At 35.3% G+C, this 23,909-nt stretch overlaps 1 protein-coding gene across 2 annotated transcripts in view; it reads left to right on the forward strand.

Moving 5' to 3' along the window:
- INTS13 (integrator complex subunit 13) overlaps positions 1 to 23,277 on the forward strand; it is a 33,546-nt gene extending 10,269 nt beyond the window's left edge. Inside the window, exons 5-17 of one of the 2 annotated variants that reach the window (XM_011759141.3) lie at positions 186 to 266; positions 2,651 to 2,741; positions 4,047 to 4,175; positions 5,843 to 5,927; positions 10,794 to 10,883; positions 11,088 to 11,177; positions 12,347 to 12,525; positions 13,932 to 14,102; positions 14,383 to 14,537; positions 14,841 to 15,071; positions 17,232 to 17,371; positions 22,012 to 22,147; positions 22,921 to 23,277. In XM_011759141.3, the coding sequence (XP_011757443.1) occupies positions 186 to 266; positions 2,651 to 2,741; positions 4,047 to 4,175; positions 5,843 to 5,927; positions 10,794 to 10,883; positions 11,088 to 11,177; positions 12,347 to 12,525; positions 13,932 to 14,102; positions 14,383 to 14,537; positions 14,841 to 15,071; positions 17,232 to 17,371; positions 22,012 to 22,147; positions 22,921 to 22,960 (1,618 nt within the window). In that variant the 3' untranslated portion in view covers positions 22,961 to 23,277. The remainder of the gene's footprint in view (positions 1 to 185; positions 267 to 2,650; positions 2,742 to 4,046; positions 4,176 to 5,842; positions 5,928 to 10,793; positions 10,884 to 11,087; positions 11,178 to 12,346; positions 12,526 to 13,931; positions 14,103 to 14,382; positions 14,538 to 14,840; positions 15,072 to 17,231; positions 17,372 to 22,011; positions 22,148 to 22,920) is intronic. The other variant, XM_024796151.2, reaches the window with a different exon arrangement.
- The last annotated feature ends 632 nt before the right edge of the window (positions 23,278 to 23,909 follow it).

Here is a 23,909-nt window from a genome sequence, read left to right on the forward strand (position 1 = left end):
CATTTTTCCTCAATGGATTTTCAGCTAGTTGTTTAGTGGTATGACTGAGCACACTAAAGATAGTCCTTATTGAAGTAACTTTAATGTCTATAACATGGTAATAGAAGAATATAACACAGCAGAAGAGTGTTTTGAACTTTTACTGTTTATTCCTTTAAATTTGCTACATCTTTTTTATGCCATAGTGATAGTCATGTGCGAATGCTTGAAGATTGTGTCCAGGAAACGATTCATGAACATAACAAGCTTGCTGCAAATTCAGATCAGTAAGTATAATTCATAATTCATAAATGAAATAAATATATTCACATTGATAGATATATGTTATAATTATTTCCAATAACTTAAAAGTGACTGGTAGCATTTCCCTGAATTCTCTACTGACTCAACAAATTAGTCAAAAAACGTATGTTTGATCAGAAACTTTTTTTTTCATTTTCTCTTTCACTTTAATATTTTACTTTTCTCCCACAAGAAAGGTGATCAAAAGGATAAAATGATACATAAATTTATAATGTGTATTTGTTTTGATGGTTTAGTCTCATAGTTGTGTTTCAAATTTGTAAAATGTGCTGGGTGTAGTGGCTTATGCCTGTTGTTCCAGCTCTTTGGGGGGCTGAAGCAGGTAGATAACCTGAGCTCGGGAGTTGAAGACCAGCCTAGGCAACATGGCAAAATCCTGTCTCTACACTACGAAAAATACAAAAATTAGCCAGGCCTGGTGGCTTGTGCCTGTAGTCCCAGCTACTCAGGCCCCTGAGGCAGGAGAATTGCTTGAGCCTTGGAGGCGGAGGTTGCATTGAACCGAGACTGTGCCACTACACTCCAGCCTGGGCAGCTACACTCCAGAGCAAGACCATGTCTCAAAAAAAAATAAATAACATTTTCATTTTAATTTTTTAAAAATTGTAAAAGATGCAAGTTGTTAGTGGCATTATTCACTATGTACCACATCTAAACGTAACAAGTAGTTCATTGTGTGATTTTTCAAAAAACTTTTTCTGTTTCTGAAAAGGAAAACAGTTTTTTTTTTCCTCTATACTCACTCTAGTACTTTTGATCAAATGTGTGGGTTTTTCTTCCACACCAATTAATTCTCCAACTCTGTGGATACCAACTGTGTGTCCTACAATTCAATTGTGACACTCCTTGGAGTTAATACAGACCCCACAGATTAGTTATTGCAGACTCAGTTCCACAAGACTGTACCCCACTTAGACACAAATCTCGACTAGTGGTTCCCCACACTTTCGTCTGACTTGGCTACAAATTAGGTGTTTCCACAATCCCCTCCTCACGTTCAATACTTTGTTCTGATGGGCTCATAGAACTCAGGGAAACATTTCAGTTTTCTGATTTATTATAAAGGAAACAGATGAACAGCCACATGAAGAGGGTGAGGTTGGAAGGATCCCAAGTGCATCAGGTTCTGTCCCTGTGGAGTTAGGGTGTACCACCCTCCCAGCACATGGATGTGTTTACTAACCTAGAAGCTCTCTGAGCCCCATACGTAGGGATTTTTATAGAGGCTTCGTTTGGGTGTGATTGATTATTAACTCACTATCTAGCTTCTCTGCCCTCTCTGGAGGATAGCAGAGCGGGGCTGAATGCTGCTGAGCTTCTAATCATTGCTTGTTCTTTCTGGTGTCCAGACCCCATTGGGGAGCTGTCCAGGATCCCACTAAAGTTGCTTCAGTAGAAGAAAAGATGTTCCTGTCACCCAGGAAATTCCAAGGAACTTAAGAGCTATGTGTCAAGAACTGGGGTCAGAAACCAAATGCTAGAGCAAAAGATGCTCCTAGCGCCCCTGTCATTTAGGAAGTTACAAGGATTTCAGGAGCTCTGTGCTAGGAAGCATGAGCAGAGACCAATATGTATATTTGTGATTGTGTCACAGCTAGTAAAGACATGTTTGGATATTGCAATGTGGACTTTTTTAGAGTGATTATTAATTTTCTTAGGTGCAGTCATAGTATTGTTATGAGTAGGATTGTTCTCACTAGGAGAAGCATGCTGAAGTGTTTAGGACTGCACGTCAAGCCCTCTGCAACTTACTCTCAAATAGTTTAATTAAAAAGTGTGTATCTACTTAGTTATAGTATATAGAGAAAGCAAATATAGCTAACAGTGACTCTAGGTGAAGGACATATGGTTGTTCATTTAATAGTACTTTTCTTTCAACTTTCCTGTAGGTCTGGAAATTTCAAAATAAAAAGTTGGGGGAAATTTTTAGCATTACCAATCCTATATTCTTGGAAATAACTAATTATAGCTAATGGTTAGTATTGCCTGATTTTATCCTTAAGAAACATTAGTATAAGGGAAATTAATACAATATTTATTCATTTTTACTGTTGCAGTTGTCTATTGAAAATTATACTTAATTATAAGAGTTTTATCTTTATTTTATCCTTCAAACACAGCAAATTATTATTTTTTGCATTTAAATTAAATTTGTATACTCATTAAGTGTTCATACTGGTATAGCAATTGCATATACTGCCTATCTAATATTTAGCTTTTGGGTTAAGAGTAATATCTGATTGTGGCAATATGCTGTTTTAATACGTTAAGGTTTTAATAGTTCACCTGCCTGAATTCATTACATACTATGTATTCTTATATTTTAAGTCAAAAATTTCTCTTTAAGTCTCATGCAGATTCAAAAATGTGAGTTGGTCTTGATCCATACCTACCCAGTTGGTGAAGACAGCCTTGTATCTGATCGTTCTAAAAAAGAGGTGAGTGTTGAAATAATGAAAGAAAAGACCATTGTGGTTAATAATAATAAATACTGAGAAGGGTTATTATTAAAATGATCCATTACCAATATTTTCTGCCAAGAAAATATTTTGAGTTTTCAAAGTAAACCTCTATGGCAAGACATCTAGGGTGGTTCTTTATGGTCTAATTGTAGATTTTAAAGTGTTTTCTATTCTGCCTGCCTCTTGATGTTTATCAAAAAGTATTACAAACCATACATAGTTTGTATTGCTCCTAAAATTTTAATTACTTTAGTGATTATTTTTATTCTATAAAAATATTTTTCCTTATTAGAGAAGCAATACACTCTTTAACAAAAATATATTCCAATAAAAAATTAATTTTACACATTCAGAGGGAAAAATCTTATTTTCCAACGTTAGTTTTACCTTTTAAATAAGTTTGAACAATTTTAAAGGAAAAGATGATCCTGTTGATTGTTAAATGGATCCACATCATAATATTCTCTATCAGTAATTTATGTTTAGAAATGTAGATATATTCTATATATCTGATTTTTCATTTTGCATTATTTAATATAAACATCGCGAGTATTACCTTAGTCCATGAATTTTTGTAGTTAAGTGGTATTTTTAGTCATTATTGCTATCATTGTGTTTTTAAGTGGTTTCCAGTTAAAAACTGGAAACTGTTTTTAAGTGGTTTCCAGTGTAAGCCTCTTTTTTATTAACTTTTTTCTGCCTCTTTTGATAATGTGGCAATGTTAGTTTTATTTTATGATAATGAAAATTTATTTGTAATTAATATTATTGCCCTGGAATGAGTAAGATTTTGTGTTATCTTGTTGTACACTACTTCTAGCTGCCTTATTTATTGATGACAGAAAGAAATTTTTGTAGTGATTTCTACATTCTTTCTTTTAGTTTTATCTGCAGGGTTTTGTCCTCTCAACAAAATAAATTATTTTTTCTACAGTATCCTTCAAATCCATTTTGCATATAGATAGAAAGTAATAATTATAAAGAAATCTATTTAAATATTTCACTGTAAATTTCAGGAGGACAGGGATCATGTCTATTCACTGCTGTGTTCAATATACTCAGTTTCTGGTATCTAGCAAACTGATTAATACATATGTGGTGAGTGAATGAGTGCATGAAAATATATCGCTAAAATAGTTGTCATGGTTAATTTATGGACCTTTTTTTTCCAACTTCTAAAAAGTTAAAAATACTTAATTTTAATGGATTTATAGTAAAATAGCAGAAGGTTACAATGAATTAATATTTTGTGGATAATTTTTCTTGCATATTTTTCTGTAGTTGTCCCCAGTTTTAACCAGTGAAGTTCATAGTGTTCGTGCAGGACGGCATCTTGCTACCAAACTGAATATTTTAGTACAGCAACATTTTGACTTGGCTTCAACTACTATTACAAATATTCCAATGAAGGTAGGCAGTTTTTTTTCCTGCTGTTTTGAAAGCACTGCTTTGCTTTTTAAGTATTTGTTTGAGGCCAGGAGCGGTAGCTCATGCCTGTAATTCCAGCACTTTGGGAGGCTGAGATGGGAGGATTACTTGAGGCCAGGAGTTTGAGACTAGTCTAGTCGACATAGTAAGATCCCATCTCAATATAAAAAAATAAAAATAAAAAATTGTTGGACATGTATTATTTATTTTAATTGAACCTTTACCTTTTCTCCCCATATCGTATTTTCTGTTTTGCTAGCCCACATTCAATGTCTTTGACCAGGTCAGTAAATACTGAAAAGCAACCGGAAAGGATCACAGAATAAAATGCTATATTTTTGTTTTCTAAAAGAACATGTTATGTGAGCTCTCTTAAAAAAAAAAACAAAAAACAAAAACAAAACGCTCTCATTGTTTTCATCAAAATACAATTTCTATTTTAAATTATTATTCTGTGATTCTTTCCCTGACAGCTGTGTTATTAGATTTTGCTTACTTTGTGTATTCTAGTGGATCTTTTATTCTCTATATTTTTGATGTTGCCCACTCGGTATAAAGGTGTCTATAGCTAATAGGTCTAACTAGGGGAAAATAGCTCATAGTTTTAAATTAGTTTATTACTCTCTAACTGAAAGACCGTAGATGTGAGCCCTGTGATTTTACTGGTGGATTTTTTAAGGAACGTATTGCTACCTGTTGCTTTTCATCATATTAACGCTATCATTAAGTTGTTCTAGGGCTCGCACAGTGGCTGGCCCGTAGTAAGCTTCAAATGAGTTTTTACTGAGTGAAATTGAATTTAATTGTATTGATTATGTTTACAAATATAAAGTAGCCACTATATCTGAAAATTCAAATTTTTCTTACATTCCAGTTTCTATTTTCTGCCACTATATTATGAATAATAAATAGCATGAGAAATATAATCTTTTCACTATTTCTTAATGCCATTGGCTGGTTTTTCACTACAAATTTTAGGCTTACCCTGTAGAACCTTTTGGATGCAGAAGTAAATAACATAATAGGTACACTTTAATATATATAATGTCACGTTATAAGAAAAATACTCTGATAGCTTGCCTGTTAATTTTGATCATATTTGTGTGCTACTGGTGTGACTCTTCAATCTTTGTGTTTTTTGGTAAATAGATAATGTTGAAATTCCTATTTCCTATTACTGAAAACAAGTTACTAAACTTGTTTGTTAGTTTGTATTTTATATAATTGATATTTGCTAATTCACTGTAGGTATTTAAAGATGCTATTTCCTCTTTTTAACAATGATTTCACTTTAAATGTATGTAAATTATTTCAATTACATTATATTTGCATATTAAAAATATTGGCAAGACAATGCATTTGGAGTAAAAAAAATTCAAAATTTCTGAATTAGTCATCTTTGTTAATTCTGACATAATGTTAAAAAATCATTAAATACTGTATTACCTGTATATGGCCAGTTGTTTTTTAATGGAGTTTATGTTGCATGGAAAACTTGCATCTTTAAATAGATTATCCCATTGTTTTAGCTAATTATTATTGAATGTATTTGACCTCATTTTAAACAAAAAGCAAAATGAATAATTAATGATTTTATTATTTTGAAAGCAAAACCATGTTTTTTTAAATGTTTGAAATTTTGCTTCAAGGAAGAACAGCATGCTAACACATCTGCCAATTATGATGTGGAGCTACTTCATCACAAAGATGCACATGTAGATTTCCTGAAAAGTGGTAAGAGACATTTGAAAGTATTATTTTGTATGATCTAACATATGAAAGCATATTACAGTAGCCCCCATATCCTCAGGGAAGACATTCCAAGAACCCCAGTGGATGCCTGAAACCTCAGATGGTCTCGAACCCTATACTGTATATACTGTTTTCTCCTATACATACATACCTATGATAAAGTGTAATTTATAAATTAGGCAAAGCAGGAGGAGATCAAGAACAATAAGAATAAAATAGGACAATTTTAGCAATATATTATAATAAAAGTTATATGAATGTAGTCTCTTGGTCTCTCTCCCTCTTTCTCAAAATATCTTATTGTACTGTACTCATCCTTCTTGGGATGATGTGAGATGATAAAATACCTACATGATGAGATAAACTGAGATGAATGATATAGGTACTGTGACATAGCGTTAGGCTACTATGGACCTTGAACACAAGCACCATGATACCTCGACCATGGATCTGATAACCAAGAAGGCTACTAATGGGCTCGTAGCGTTTATAGCATGGATATGCTGGAAAAGGAATGATTCACGTTCCAGGCAGGACAGAGTGGCCTAGTGTGAGACGTCATCATGCTACTCAGAATAGCATGCAGTGTAAAACTTATGAATTGTTTATTTCTGGACTTTTGTATTTAATATTTTTGGGCTGCAGGCTGGGCGTGGTGGCTCACACCTGTAATCCTACCACTTTGGGAGGCCAAGGTGGGCAGATCACTTGAGGTCAGGAGTTCGAGACCAGCTTGGCCAACATGGCAAAGGCCCATGTCTACTAAAACTTAAAAAATGAGCTGGGTGTGGTGGCGCATACCTGGAGTCCCAGTTACTTGTGAGGCTGAGGCAGGAGACTCTCTTGAACCCGGGAGGTGGAGGTTGCAGTGAGCCGAGATCATGCCACTGCACCCCAGCCTAGGCAACAGGGTGAGACTCCATCTCAAAAAATACATGTATATCTTGGGACTGCAGTTGACCACAGGTAATGAAACCATGGAAAGCGACACAGCAAAGTTGGGGGACTACTGTAACAGCTTTGAGAAGTTCTTCAGTACAAGCCAGACTGACTATAGTTCATCCCTGTGCAAACTTATCTGTCAATATCACCTATTAATGGCCATGGAACTAGTGTCCTGTGGAATTTACTTCAGAAAAGACTGGGCTAATACAACAAATACTGAGAAAGATACCATGGCTTTCTCAAACTCATTACAGTTTCATTTGCAGGCAGACAACCTTGAGGAAGGGAAAAGAATAGGAGCAAACTCGAAAGAGTGATAGACTTTCAACTTGGCCTAGAAATTAAATTTGGAAATTTAAATTAGTTTTTTTTCCTCTAAAAATTATTTCAGTCCATAGATCTCATCTCCCAAACTGATTTCTGCAACTGTATTGGCTTGGTTTAGGGGAGAAGACTCTGGAGTTAGGAAATAAGTTTTAGCTAAAGCTTTGCCACCAACTGGCAAGTCCCATATGTTTCTAGATGTATGTTTGCATGCTTATGAATTAAAGATGCTGGATTAGATGAGCTGTAGTATTCCATTCAATTCTAAAATACAATGAAAATTTTAAGACTTTGAAGGTCATTTTAAAAGCTTTTAAGCTTTGACATTTGGTTAAATTCTTTAGAATGTTTTCTAGTAAATTGATGCTGCCAGAGAAACGGTTGACTTTGATTATGTTGTATGCATCTTCTGAAGCATAATCATGAGCCAGTCCTGACATTTGTTACATATCTGAGGAATCTTAGAATAAACCTAATGAGTTGCTAACATGAAAGAAACTATTATGATACAGAAATATATGAACATTTAACAAAGGAATATAGAGAACTTGTTTTTGAAAATATATTACATGGAAATTGCTATGAACCTGTGATGTTATATCAATTTTTAAAATGTTATTTTAAAAACTTACAAAAATGAGCCAGGCATGGTGGCTCATGCCTGTAATCCCAGCACTTTGGGAGGCTGAGGCAGGAGGATCATGAGGTCAAGAGATCATCCTGGTCAACATGGTGAAACCCTGTCTCCACTAGAAAATACAAAAAATTAGCTGGGCATGGTGGCACGCACCTGTAGTCCCAGCTGCTCGGGAGGCTGAGGCAGGGGAATCGTTTGAACCCGGGAGGCAGAGGTTGCAGTGAGCTGAGATTGCACCACTGCACTCCAGCCTGGCAACAGAGTGAGACTCTGTCTCCAAAAAAAAAAAAAAAACTTACAAAAATGTCAAAAATATCCTTTGTAACACAAAATAGTTCTTTAAAATAGTTAGTTGTTGACTTGGCCTGTAGTTATATGCATTACTTGTGGACACTATGTGTCAAATTTATTTTAACAATGGGAACAGAGCACTGTGGGAGCACACAGGAGGCTGCCTGTGGTGCCAGTAAGAGTTAGGCAAGTTTTACTGAGGTGGTAACAGGGTAGCTGGGTCTTGGTGAGTAGGCTTATACTTTAGCCCAGATACCTTCTTTTTTTTTTTTTTTTTTTTTTTTGAGACAGTCTCACTCTGTCTCCCAGGCTGGAGTACAGTGGCACGATCTTGGCTCACTGCAAGCAAGCTCTGCCTCCCAGGTTCACGCCATTTTCCTACCTCAGCCGCCCGAGTAGTTGGGACTACAGGCGCCCGGCACCACGCCTGGCTAATATTTTGTATTTTTAGTAGAGACAGGATTTCACTGTGTTAACCAGGATGGTCTCGATCTCCTGACCTTGTGATCCGCCCGCCTTGGCCTCCCAAAGTGCTGGGATTACAGGCGTGAGTCATGGCACCCGGCCCCTAAATTCCAGATCTTTATATTCTGCTGCCTAATTGTATCTCTTAGATGTCTCTCAGGCACCTACATCTCAACATGCCCAAAACAACTTAGGAGCTTTGCCACCTGAACTAGTCTCCCTTTTCAGAGAATGGCCCTGTTGTCTATTCATTTATATAAGGCGGAAACCTCAGAATCACTTCTGAGGCATCTAATCCATCATCACATTTTCTTGATTTCATCTACTAATATTTCTCACGTACATCAAAATCTCCATCTCAGCTACCAATAACATTTCCCTAATCCAGCCTTTCATTTTCTTACCTGTTATCTCACAGTAGCCTCCTAAATGGCCTGTCCCTATCTACTCTTTACCCTCCAGCTACAGTAACTTTCAGAATGCTAATTCTGACCATGTTCTCATGACCTTAAACCTGCCCCCTGCCCATGCTTCTCTGTTGCCCTTAGGAAAAGACAGAGCTGTTTAATGTCTTACAAGGCCCTTCATTGTCTGCTCCCCTCCCCGTTTTTATTCTCATCTCAGAACATACTAATCTTCTCTGTTTCAGCCACACAGATCTAATATTTTTCATGCTTCCTCCTGCCACAGTATCTTGGTATCTACTGTTCTTTTGCCTGAGTAGTCTTTCCTCTATTTCTTTTTTTTTTGAGACGGAGTCTCACTTTGTTGCTCAGACTGGAGTACAATAGTGTGATCATAGCTTACTGCAGCATCAACCTCTTGGGCTACCAGCAGTCCTTCCACCTCAGCCTCCAGAGTAGCTGGGACTGCAGGTGCAAAGCACGAAGCCTGGCTAATTTTTGTATTTTTTCCATAGAGACAGGGTCTCACTATGTTGCCCAGGCTGGTTTCCTGACCCCCTAGCAATCCTCCCACTTAGGACTCATAAAGTGCTGAGATTTTAGATGTGAGGCACTGCATCGGGTCCGTTTCTTTAGTTAATTTCTACTCATCCCCTTGTAACTCAGACCAGTCTTCACTTCGCAAGGAAACTTCCCCTGGTGTCTTGGAATAGGACAAATCTCCCTCTTTAGGCACTCATAGCACTAGATATTTCCTTCAAAGCCTTGTCAGCTTTATGGTTGCACATTTGTTTATTATTATTAGATTAATATCTCCTTATGTATTTACTTTCCAGATCCCTTGGTTTGTGTTTCTTCTAACTAAACTTACTAGAATTCAGTATAGGTGTGCATTTTAGATTCCTTAATCTTTTTCTGAGTAACCATGTCATTTTATCATTTAATAGTGTGGGCAGGGAAGAGCAGTTGTAGATGCTTGAAATTTTTTAAATTTTCGCTATTGACTTTCAGTGCAGTGACCTAAATGATTGGTTTAATAATGAATGTGGAGGAAAATTACTATTTATTTTAATTATAGATAATATCTATACTTTATTTGGTATTTGTCCAGGGGACCTGATAAAAAGATGTTGTCTCAGAGATATTTTCTCTTACAGAGTTTAACCTCATTTGGAAATCTTGGTAAACAATTTGAAGCTTGTGATCTACTTGATAATGTTAGTGTTTCTCTGACATTTTTTTCATTGTTGTTTTTAAATGAACTTTTAATTTTAGAGTAGTTTCAGATTTACAAAATAATTGTGAAAACAGTACAGAGTTCCAGTTACTCCACACCCAGTTTGCTCTATTACTTTTTTTGCTTTTATTATTACTATTTTTTTTATTATTTTTTTGAGGCGGAGTCTCACTCTGTTGCCCAGGCTGGAGTACTGTGTCGCGATCTCAGCTCACTGCAACCTCTGCTGCCCAGGTTCAAGTGATTCTTCTGCCTCAGCCTCCCGAATAGCTGGGATTACAGGCACCTGCTGCTGCGCCTGGCACATTTTTGTAGTTTTAGTAGGGACAGGGTTTCATCATCTTGACCAGGCTGGTCTTGAACTCCTGACCTCGTGATCCACCCATCTCAGCCTCCCAAAGTGCTGGGATTACAGGCGTGAGCCACCATGCCCAGCCGCTTTTATTATTTTTTAAATTAACACATAATTGTACATATTTATGGGATATCGTGTGATGTTTTGATACATGTATACAATGTGTAATGTCTCTGACATATTTTTAAAGGTGATTCACACCTAGGTGGTGGCAGTCGAGAAGGCCCGTTTAAAGAAACGATAACATTAAAGTGGTGTACACCAAGGACAAATAACATTGGTAGGTATTTAAGAATAACTGAAAAAGACTAAATCAAAAGATTCTTCAGGTATTATGTGGGGGTCAATTAATTGATTCTGTTTTGCATTTTCGTTTTTCATTGTTTCAGGACTGAATGAACTCAGTGAACAAGTTTTTTTTTTTCTTTTAATTGTGGGAATATTTCTTTATATTCTTTCAAATCAGTGTTTTCTTCTATTTCAGAATTACACTATTGTACTGGAGCTTATCGGATTTCACCTGTAGACGTAAATAGTAGACCTTCCTCCTGCCTTACTAATTTTCTTCTAAATGGTAACTTTCATCATTTAATGGTTTTGCCTGAAATTATTTATATTATTTGAATTATTTATATTATTATTAAATTATTATTTGAGTGAAATTATTAAGAGTATGAACTCTGGAAAGCTATTTTCATCACTATAGCTTTGCCATTTATTTGTGAAAGCTGTTTTAAACTTATGTAATTTGAAATACCCTTTAACAGCTTTCACTAACATTTAAAAGATGACTGTAGGTTTGGCTTTCAGGCTATTATATCTAAGCAAGTTTTATTTAATAAAATTGTGAGTATTTCTATTTGAAAAATTTGACCTTTAGAGTCTAAATTGATTTGTTTTAGAAGCTATAATTAGAAAATAGATTAAAAAAATAAAATAGAAGCTGGAATAATGTAGACTTTTTATCTTGGCCCACTGAATTTTAAATCAAAGCAAAGATGGACTTAACTTGAACACGATACCTTTATCATAAATAAATATTATGTTTTTAATATTATACCATATGATTCTTACCTATGACCTTAAATCTGTGGTTTCATTGTGTGAAATTTTTTTTACAAGTCTAAATTATTGGATTCCAAATTAAAAGCTTCTCTGGTAATTCTTATGATCATCTCAGGTTTTGGAACTAGTGATCTAAAGAGTCAGTCTGTCTTTATCATAAGGTTATGTCATTGTTAATTAAGCATAATTTGATTATCAGACTAGGTGCAATTCAGATTAACATTTGGACATGTAGAATAGAAAGTAGTTATGATTACAGTGTGGATGAGGAACTGTTATGTAAGTGAACTGGGACTGTGCCTTCTCCCTAAATGTTCTGTAGCATTAATAACCTGAGGATTATGGAGCAGTTGTCTCACTTTTCTTCTTGAGGTCCAGGAGGAAAATTCAATATGTACATGTAAATTGGATGAACCATATAGCCAAATGTATTATTTCAGAGACCACTATAGTTGTTGTGGGAAACTGTATAACTATGTAACCTTGGAGTAACTAAGATATAGTTAAGGCTAGAATTCAGATTTTTAGGCATGGAAGAGTAGATACACTAAATTAGCAATGCAGGTTAAACTACGGGGATCAATAAATAAAATGAAAAAATCTAGATGTAAATCTCAAGGAAATAAATGAGAGCCCGTTTGAGTTTCATTACTGATAGTGTAATCTTATTTTTGACAGGTCGTTCTGTTTTACTGGAACAACCACGAAAATCAGGTTCTAAAGTCATTAGTCATATGCTTAGTAGCCATGGAGGAGAGATTTTTTTGCACGTCCTTAGCAGTTCTCGATCCATTCTAGAAGATCCGCCTTCAATTAGTGAAGGATGTGGAGGAAGAGTTACAGACTACCGGATTACAGTAAGACTCTAATATCTATAAATTTTAAGTTTTGAATGTGTCATCATTCAGCAAGTAGTTATCAAGTGCTCGTTAAATGCTAAGATCTGTGGAAAAAAAGAGATTTGGAAGAAGTTGATTATTATTTTAATTAGGTGAATTTCCTGCAATATTTGCTCAAAAGTTCTATTTATCATTGTTTAATCTTATTTTATATTCAGTGTATAGTGAGATGTATCTGAATTGCAATGACACGCTGGAATTGTAGGAAATAATAAATTTATTTGAACTAATATTTTAGGTGAAACTTAATTTCTAGTAATTTAAATGGCAAACAGAAACCTGGAATATTTGGATTGCTGCTACTTTGAAATAACATAAACTTTTGGGAAGAACATAAAAGGAAATATATGTCCTTTTTTGGTAGAAATTCTGTTCTAATTTTGATTTTTTATTCTCCCTCCTCTCTTTCCTATTTGGTATTTCATAGCTGTTTACTTCTTGAGGTGGTTGTAAAAACTAAGTGTGATATATGTATATGAATATACTTTGTAAACCACAAAGTGTTATATACTGTAAGTAACTTTTTAATTAGGATTTTTTTAAAAACATAATATTTAAATAAGGAGAAGCCTAATCAATATTTATTGTAGAAAATTTAGAGAATATAGATGTCTTAAAAAAACACCCCACCTGTAAATTACCTATAATTTCATCATTCACAGATAACTCTTGTTAACATGTTTATGTTATATGAAGGTAGTTTGTTTGTTTGTTTTGAGACAGAGTTTCACTCTTGTTGCCCAGGTTAGAGTGCAGTGGTGCAATCTTGGCTCACTGCAACCTCCGCCTCCTGGGTTCAAGTGATTCTCTTGCCTCAGCTTCCCGAGTAGATAAGATTATAGGTGCCTGCCACCATGCCCAGCTAATTTTTGTATTTTTAGTAAAGACGGGGTTTCACCATGTTGGCCAGGCTAGTCTCAAACTCCTGACCTTAGGTGATCCACCTGTCTCGGCCTCCCAAAGTGTTGGGATTACAGGTGTGAGCCACCGTCCCCAGGCTCAAGGTAGTTTTAAATAAGCAAATGAGTCTTCTAATATGATTAACTGACTCTTTTATCTTTATGTGATAGAAAAGTTAAATTATAGAAGGGGGAAAAAAGTGTTTCTTGGTTTTTACAAAAGGTGGGGAAAACATACCATGAATGCATTTATGTTTGAGGCTTTCTTCATTTTCATCGTATAAAGGCTGATAGGTTTCAAGTTCAGAAAGGATAAAAAAGTAGTGGAATTGAGGGATACTGTTAGAAAAAATGTTTTGTTGCACATCACAGGACAGAAGACATCAGGGAAACAGACTAGTACATGTAATCCATACTGAAACATTAGATATAGTTTCTAATTTTATCTTATTTGGTTATCATTAGGATTTTGGTGAATTTATGAGGGAAAACAGATTAACTCCTTTTCTAGACCCCAGATATAAAATCGATGGAAGTCTTGAGGTCCCTTTGGAACGAGCAAAAGATCAGTTAGAAAAACACACCCGTTACTGGCCTATGATCATTTCACAAACCACCATTTTTAACATGCAAGCGGTAAGTGTTAAGTATCTTCAACTTTTCTTATAGATTAGTTATATATTCTTTATAGAAACAAATTAGAAAATTTGTAATTTATACCATTTCTTAAGCAAAGAGTGAAATATATGAGCTTGCTAAAGTTAAAGAATTAATAATTAAAAATTGAAGTGATAGTTACAGATTCCTTCACCATGATAGTCTTTAAAATCCTTTCAAAAATCAAGTTCTGCCTAGATGTTTTGATATTTATTTTTCAAGACAGATTTTCTTTTTTCTTTAAAAAAATATCTAACAGGTAGTTCCATTAGCCAGTGTTATTGTGAAAGAATCTCTGACAGAAGAAGATGTGTTAAACTGTCAAAAAACAATATACAACTTAGTTGATATGGAAAGAAAAAATGATCCTCTACCTATTTCCACAGTTGGTACAAGAGGAAAGGGCCCTAAAAGGTAGATTTTTTTTCTTATTTTCTTTATAGATCACATTTACTTGATACATACTGTTTCTCAAGATAACTTACTCTATATGTAAATTTTATTTGAGGACTTGTGTGTGTGTGTGTGTATATATATATATATGTTTGAGATGAAATAATACAAAATCATAGAAAATGATATATTATAGCTTAGAATTTCACTATTAACTACCAAGTAAGAGGAAGGAAGTCCACATTTCATTATTTCTTTTTACTTTACCAGTAGAAAGTGACACTTCAATATTATTTAAAGAGTATTTCCAAATCTCTACTGCAGAGATGAACAATACCGTATCATGTGGAATGAATTAGAAACCCTTGTCAGAGCCCATATCAACAACTCAGAGAAACATCAGAGGGTCTTGGAATGTCTGATGGCATGCAGGAGCAAACCCCCGGAAGAAGAAGAACGAAAGAAACGAGGAAGAAAGAGGGAAGACAAAGAGGACAAGTCAGAGAAAGCAGTGAAAGATTATGAACAGGAAAAGTCTTGGCAAGACTCAGAGAGGTGACTTCTTGGCACTGATATAGCACCACGGTGCCTTTTGTTATATCACATTCTGCATAGAGCATTTTCATACATTCTAACCTGATTTAATAGTAGTTCATTTAATACATGTTTATTCATTTTCATTACTGTAATTTTATCATTCTTAAAATCTAAAGGATCTTTCTTAGATGTAAAAAAGTGTGAATTTTTACTGTTGGGGCAAAGTTAGTGTTAGTTTTTCCTAATTAACTTCTGAAAATCATAATGCATGATGTTTGGTATCAGTATGTGCTTTATGTTTTGTGAACTTCACAGATGTAATTTTATTCCTCTGTTCACTAAATATTTATTGAATGCTTAGGATGTGCCAGGCATTTGGCACAAGATCCCTACCCTTGAAGAACATACAGTGTGATGATAGAGACAGACAATTAAATTAGTGGTTGCAGGCTGGGCGCAGTGGCTCACACCTGTAATCCCAGGACTTTGGGAGACCGAGGCGGGTGGATCAGTTGAGGCCAGGAGTTTGAGACCAACCTGGCCAACACGGCAAAATCCAGTCTCTACTTAAAAAAAATACAAAAATTAGCTGGGTTTGGGAGCACATGCCTGTAATCTCAGCTACTCAGGTGGCTGAGGCATGAGAATCACTTGAACCTGGGAGGCAGAGGTTGCTGTGAGCCGAGATCACTCTGCTGCACTCCAGCCTGGGCAGTAGAGTAAGACTCTGTCTCAAAACAAACAAACAAACAAACAAACAAAAATAGTGATTGCAGCAAAGTGTGGAAGGTGCTATTTTAAAAATAGGCATAGGATGGCCTTGGAAGCACAGAAGAGCATACAGTCTATTCTGAAAATGTTCCTTAATAGTATACTCTTTTCCTTTAGTTTGTGATTTATATTATGATGTCAAAGTTAAATCTGAAAAAAAATAAAAATAATAAAGGCTTATAAATAGAAATAGCGTATCAGCTGGCTATATCTTCTGTCCCCTTGCCAGAAATCAGACCAACACCAGGTAACTTTTTTTTTAATTAATTAATTTTTATTTATTTTTTTGAGACAGAATCTCACTCTATCACCCCGGCTGGAATGCAGTGGCATGATCTCGACTCACTGCAGCCTCTGCCTCCTGGGTTCAAGTGATTCTCATGCCTCAGCCTCTCAGGTAGCTGGGATTATAGGTATACACCACCATGCCTAGCCAATTTTTTATATTTGTGGTAGAGATGGAGTTTCACCATGTTGCCTAGGCTGGTCTTGATCTCCTGACCTTAGGAGATCTGCCCACCTTGGCTTCCCCAAGTGCTTGGGATTACAGGCATGAGCCACTGCGACTGACCAAAAACACATCTTTTTATGATGGAAAATTTCAAACATATGTAGCAATAGAACAGATAGTTACTCATCATCTACCTTCAATGATGAACAATTCATGGCAGATCTCATTTCATATATATCTTCATCCACTACCTTCACCACTACCCCATAGGAATACTTTGAAGCTAATTCTGGAAATCGTATAATTTTATCCATTAATAATAGAATGCTTCTATTCTCTTTGACTTTAGAAGCTCATGTTTTCCTTAGGGCTACTGAGCTTCTGAAACAAAACTGGCTCACCGTAAGAGGGAAAAAGTACTATCATTCAGATCCCACTGAGCTTCAAGTACACTCTTGTGTATTTTGCAAGTGTTTTTGTTCTCTAATGAAACTCTATAAAAGCTTAGGGTTAAGTTTCTGATTTGCAGCGCATAAATACATCTGCACAATACAGAGACTAGAGAATAAATGGGGATAAACTTATTAAACTTATTTGTAATTTGAAATTCAGTATTATTTTGTTCATATCTTTAAAAATCAAAATTGTGCAGTTTCTTCTCAAGATCACATCATTTCCTACCTTTTAAATTTTAATTTAATTATTCTTTTTTTTATATTTTATAGCTAATTCCTGAATTGTTACATTATTATGATGAAGGAAAAGGGAAACTTGTATTTAATTGATTAATTTCTGTTACTGGTTTTAGATTGAAGTTTTTGATTAGTCCCTAGGTTTATTTTATGAGATTAACCATCTTCTATAAAGGTTGATATGCAAAGGTAGTTTAATTATTAGACCATTTTTAGACTTCTAAAAATTTAAACTTTACATTTCATTATTTGTCACTCTAAAAGATTAAAAGGAATCTTAGAGCGTGGAAAAGAAGACTTGGCTGAAGCTGAGATTATAAAAGATTCGCCTGATTCCCCAGAACCTCCAAACAAAAAACCCCTTGTTGAAATGGATGAAACTCCACAAGTGGAAAAATCGAAAGGTAAGGTACAGCTGTGGTAACTAGGTTTATACAAAGTTTTCCGGGCTGGGTGCGCTGACTCACCCCTGTAATCCCAGCACTTTGGGAGGCCGAGGCAGGCAGATCACCTGAGGTCAGGAGTTTAGACCAGCCTGGCCAGCATGGTGAAACCCCACCTCTACTAAAAATACAAAAATTAGCTGGGCGTGATGGCACACACCTGGAATCCCAGCTACTCAGGAGGCTGAGGCAGGAGAATCACTTGCACCTAGGAGGCAGAGGTTGCAATGAGCCAAGATCGCACCATTGCACTTCAGCCTGGGCGACAGAGCAAGACTCTGTCTCAGAAAAAAAAAGAAGTTTTCCAATGAAGCTCTGTTTTGTACAGTGTTATTTAATATTGTCGTGTATATGTGAGGAAGAGTTCTTAGGTATTCGTGGATGCTGTTAAGGAGATTCTCTGTTTACAGCCTGTATTAGTCCAGTCTCATGCTGCTAATAAAGACATACTGGAGACTGGGTAATTTTTAAAGGAAAGAGGTTTAATTGACTCACAGTTCCAGCATGGCTGGGAGGCCTCAGAAAACTTACAGTCGTGGCAGAAGGAGAAGCAAACATGTCCTTCTTCACGTGGCGGCAGCAAGGAGAAGGGCAGAGCAAAGGGAGAGGAAGCCCCTTATGAAACCATCAGATCTAGTGAGAACTCACTCACTGTCACGAGAACAGCGTGGAAATTTGGGTGGGCACACAGCCAAACCATATCACAGCCTTAGAGAATGTAGGCAGTAAATATGTTTGTCAGTGTTAAAAACAGAAACAAGTAGTGTCATACTTTCATTAATGAAGCCTTTGGAAAATAAGTATATAAAGTTTGTGTTTTAAGAAATTTTACATATGTAAATTTGAATCTGTTTATGTTCCTGATACTATAGTAAGAGCTGGGATATTGAATACAAACTCTTTTACCCTAAACTCTTACTAAACCTAGAAATAATGTATTATAACTCATTTAATGCTATATTAAAATGTGTTTGAGTTTCAGTGTAGTTATAATTATAAACAATATTTTCACTGTAAAGCCTCTTAATCTCTTACTTATAGGTTAAAAGTTTAGTTTCCTCTTGAAGGAATTCTAGGCACCAAGGATATGATTTGGGATTGGCAGCTCCTGAAATCCTTCTAGGCCTTAGTTATCTTGAAGGCAAACTAGATTTAGTCTTTTTAGGATACATGTGTAATGGTATGCCATCATTAGACTACCTGATGTCCTGCCACTGTGCCTCTCCTAAGGCAGTAGAACCAACTTGTGAATATTGGCAGCTCATCCTAGGGAGACGGCAGGCTTGTTTGCTTTTGATATGCTTGTTATAGTGTATATATATAGTGATACATATTATATTCTTCAGTTCACTAGTTTCTTTGAAGCCAGAGATCACCCTTGAGGTGATCTTCTTATATTTGCCTTTCAGGCATTTGCTAGAGGGCCCAGAAAATAATAGGATTTAAGTAGATGTTTTTTGATAAATTGTTTCTCATATGACAAAATACACTACTGTTCATTAGGATGAGAAATTTAGGTATACTCTAAACAGTGTTTCAGCATTGCTTGGCAAATAGAACTCTCAAGGAGGATTACTGAGGCGGAGATTGCAGTGAGCCAAGATTCTTGCCACTGTACTCCAGCCTGGGCGACAGAGTAAGACTCAGTCTCAAAAAAAAGAGTATTTATACTGGCAAAAATTGCAAGCAACTAAAAGCCACATTAGTAAGAAAATGACTGAATAATGGTGTGTCCATAGGGTGGTATGTATGTATTTATTTATTTATTGAGACGGAGTCCACTCTTGTTGCCCAGGGTGGAGTGCAATGGCACTGTCTCAGCCCACTGCAGCCTCTGCCTCCTGGGTTCAAGTGATTCTCCTGCCTCAGCCTCCCTAGTAGCTGGGATTACAGGTGCCTGCCACCATGCCCGGCTGATTTTTATATTTTCAGTAGAGACAGGGTTTCACCATGCTGGCCAGGTTGGTCTCGAACTCCTGACCTCAGGTGATTCGCCTGCCTCAGCCACCCAAAGTGCTGGGATTACAGGTATGAATTACCACGCCCAGCCCCCACAGGGTGGTATTTATATAGCCCAAGAATAATTATTGAATGAATATGTAAATGAGTAAGTTTTTTTTTAAAGCAGATTACATAAACATATGTACTGTGATCTCAATTTTAAGTTTTCATACACATATGTACTAGCTTGTCACTTAGATGAAATATCAGCTACCATTAAATTAAATGGATCCCTGATGCTTTTCACCATAGAAATATATGGAATAGCTCATATGAGAAGCAACTTGATTGCACATTACTGCCTTTCCTTGTAACTTTCTGTTTGAGCCTGATATTTGAAAAGTGTTTGTTTTTTCTTTCATTCTATTTTATAACCTAAATTGCATATCTCTTCTGATCAGCAACTTATCTGGGCCTTTTATTATACCTCAGTTTTATCTGCTTTGGAAGATGACTTCCCAGGCCTCCCCAAAGTGAATTTTGTGCCTGCTGTATACACTGCACTTCAGGCTGGGCTATTCCAAATGTGCCATCTAGATTTGGCAAACGTCTATTCAGCTGTCTTTGTAAGATGCAGTAACAAAACAAAACAAAAAATTTGTTGATATAGATTGGCACTGGAAAAAAGAGTAAAATTTTTAGTTGTTAGAGCAGTGGCAATAGGATGATTTTATTTCCTTTTTTATGTGTTTTATTGTTTTCTAAATTTGTTCTCATGAACACGTATTAGTTTTATAATAAGAAAAATAAGAATTTTTAAATATATATGACAATATTAGCTCTTTTTGACGTACAGTTCTATGAGTTTAGACAATGCATACCACCATCACAATCAGGGTACACAACAGTCTGTCACCTGAAAAGATTTCCTTGTATTGCCCCTTTGTAGTCATCCTTCACTCTCCTTCTCCCGAATCCCTGGTAACTACTGATATGTTTTCTCTTCCTATAATCGTGCTCCCTGTAATTTTTCAGAATGTCTTATAAATGAAAGAAAATGTCATGCCACCCTTTGAGATTGGCTTTTTTCACATAGTATTATAATGACTAATTTTATAAGAAACTGCCAACTTATTTTTCCAAAGTGGTGGCACCATTTTGCATTCCCACCACCAGTGTATGAGAGTTCTGGGGGTTCTGCATCCTTGTCCACTTACTGTTGTCAGGGTTACTGTTTTTGTTTTGTTTTTGTTTTTCATCCTATAAGGTATGTAGTGGTATTTCATTGGTGTTTTAATTTACGTTTCTCTCATGATTAATGATGGTAAAACTCTTTTCCTTTGCTTATTTTTTATCTGTTTGTCTTCTTGGGTGAAAGGTCCATTAAAATATTTTGTACATTTTTAAATTGGGTTGTTTGTTTTCTTATTAGTGGATTTATTTATCTGGATACAAGTTCTGTGTTGGATATGTGATTTGCAAGTATTTTCACCCAGTCTGTGACTTGTTCTTCTCTTAAACAATGACTTTTGCACAACAGAAGCTTTGTATTTTGATGAAGTCAAATATATCCTGTCAAATATATGAAGTCAAAAATTTTGCTTTTATGATTATGCTTTAGGTGTTACATGTTAGAAATCTAACCCAAGGTCACAAATGCTGATTTTCTTATAGGAGTTCTGTAATTTTAGGTTTACATTTAGGCCATGATCAATTTTTGAGTTATTTTCTATAAGGTACAAAGCATGGGTCAATATTAATCCTTTTGCATACAATGTCCTAATGTTCCACCAGCATTTATTGAAAAGATTATCCTTTCTTCATTGAAGTATTGTACATTTATCAGAAATTTGTTGACTATGTATATAGTCACAGTCACTTCAAATTAAGTCTTGTAATGAGGAAGTAAGAATCTTCTTTTTTCTTCTTTTTTGAAATTGTTTTGGCTCTTGTAATTCTTTTGCCTTATCATATTGTGCAGGAAACAGTTAACATAGTAGGCCTGAGACTATTATAATTAGAAAAGCCTGCTTGCAGGTTTGGCTCTTGGCTGACATCTGGGAACTTGGCTTTTGAGATGTTGCCCAGATAATGAACTGAACACCTGCTTCCCTTCTGAAAGTCTGGAACTTTGGTCGTTGTGGTTAGGCAGAGAATACCCACCTGATCAGCCCCCAGTAAAAACCCTGGACTCTACTCAAACAGGCTTTCCTGGCAGAAATATTGCACACGTGTGGCTGCATGTTTGCCTATGGAGGTGGTATGCACTCTTCATAAAACTCATTGGAGAGAGTGAGCATGGGAGTCCTACAAATGGATTCTGCCAGTCTCCACCTCATGTGATTCTTCTGCTTACCGACCTGGCTGTGTCTCCTTACTGTATTGCTGTAATCATTCTTAACCAGGAGTATAACTTTACATGTAGTCATTTGAGTCCTTCTATCAATCACTGAACTAGTGGTTGCTCTTGGGGACCCTGAAACACATTAATTTCAGAATAAGAGGAAAATGATTGCCTTAATTGTGTAAAATGAACTACAGAATTAACTACCTTAATTGTGTCAAATGAACAACAGAATTAAAGGTAAGTGTAAATTTGTAAATTCGGAAGTAATAAATTATTCTTTTTTTTCTCTCTCTCCTTTTAAATATAACACCAGGGCCAGTGTCCTTATTATCCTTGTGGAGTAATAGAATCAATACTGCCAATTCCAGAAAACATCAGGAATTTGCTGGACGTTTGAACTCTGTTAATAACAGAGCTGAACTGTATCAACATCTTAAAGAGGAAAATGGGTTTGTGTTATTTACTGTCAAAATTGGTTTTGTCAATTGCCTGTACAGTACCTTAACAAACATTGCTTATTTGTAATAATCAGCAATTTTTTATTACTAATATTATGAACTAATACATGTTCCCCATAAGGAGAAAAAATTAACCTCTTTGATTTTTGCTTGTAAAAGGCTCAATTATATTGATTGTAACCCTGAAAGTATTTACTCCTTAGAGCATTTCTTTTCAATGCTTAGTAAACATTATAGAGGGAAAAATTATACCACTTAGGATATAATACCAATCTCTGTATAATAACAGAGGGAAATGTTTTCCTATTAAGGAATACAATATTAAGAATATTGATTATAATAAAATAAATCTCAGATCTGATTATTTTGATTTTTTTTTTCAGAAGAAATCCTCTTTAAAAATTTGTTGGTAGAAATACATTTATTTAGTGCAAAAGGAAGTAAATTCTGACTAAATCGTAGAGATTTTTTCCTTAGTTTTGCTGGAAAGGGAGAGTGTGGTATAGTCAAACAAACAAACAAAAAACAGTAGCCTTTGACATGTGACCTTGGGAAAGTCACTTGGTCTCTCAGGGCCTCAATTTTCACTGTAAAATGAAGTTGGCTTAGCTAGAGGAACCCTATCGTTAGTCTTTTCCTAAAATGCTGATGTTCTGTTCTGTGAATGTATTATTTTAAGTTTCATGTGAAAGGTAGATAATTAAGGAGACAAAAATGTTAATGAATATTTATTTTATCAACTCATTTTTTCCTCCTATTTTCAGGATGGAGACAACAGAAAATGGAAAAGCCAGCCGGCAGTGAAGAGTGACTTGAAGAACTAAATTTAGTATATTGCAAAAATATTTTGGGTGGAATTCGATATAAGTACTTTTACAGCGAGATTGTATAGTTATGTTGCCTGGACTGGTTTTTACATTTTTAAAATATTTCAACTATCGTTTTTGTACTAATTATAAAATTGGCACATAATTCAAAAATATACATTTGAGATGATTTGCCCTCCCAAATTATACAAGTTTATTTTATGGTATAAAGTGTTCTCTCTGGAAATGTTTTTAAAAAAATTCTTAGGCTTCTCTTTGCCAAATAAAACTATTAAAATATTTGAAATGCAAAACATTTGAGAATTCCTTTAGAAAATACATTAGTCACTTAATGACTGAAAACAACCTGTAGGAATTTTTAAAAATTTGATGAGAGTTTAAGATTTGCAATACTTAATATAAAATCTTTCCTATTAAGCTGCATCGTATATTGTGCTTTTCTAAAAAAGAACATTGTTTTTATTTTGTTTTAAGTTATTTTGCATATGTGTTCTTAATCCATTTAAAAGTAGAGTTTTCAGTTAGGTTGTGTAATTTTATATATACTAGTATTGGGTAGTTTTACTCTTTACGTTTTTCTGCCAAATATTTTCCATCCATTTGCTTTTCTTACTGAAAGAGAAGCATAAAGGAAATCACTTCACAGATTTAGAAGCAAGGAAAGTTACTAGGTTGTTTTTATCTCTGGATGAATCTTAGTCTCATTTCTCAGAAATGTCATGGTTATATGTTACATGTTTCTTGGGCCTTTTTCCTGTGCTTCTTCATCTAGAGGTTTATAACATGTTATAAGAGGTAGGTGATTTCAATGTTAAATGCTAATTGTAAGTTTGCCATTTTTTTCCTTGAGTGTTTATTAGAGAAAGGAAGCTCTTTATACAGACTCAGTATTTTCAACTGAAAAAAACAACTGGTCTTTACACAGG

This window comes from Macaca nemestrina, chromosome 10 (assembly GCF_043159975.1).
Source record: "Macaca nemestrina isolate mMacNem1 chromosome 10, mMacNem.hap1, whole genome shotgun sequence".
NCBI classification, from domain to species: Eukaryota; Metazoa; Chordata; class Mammalia; order Primates; family Cercopithecidae; genus Macaca; species Macaca nemestrina.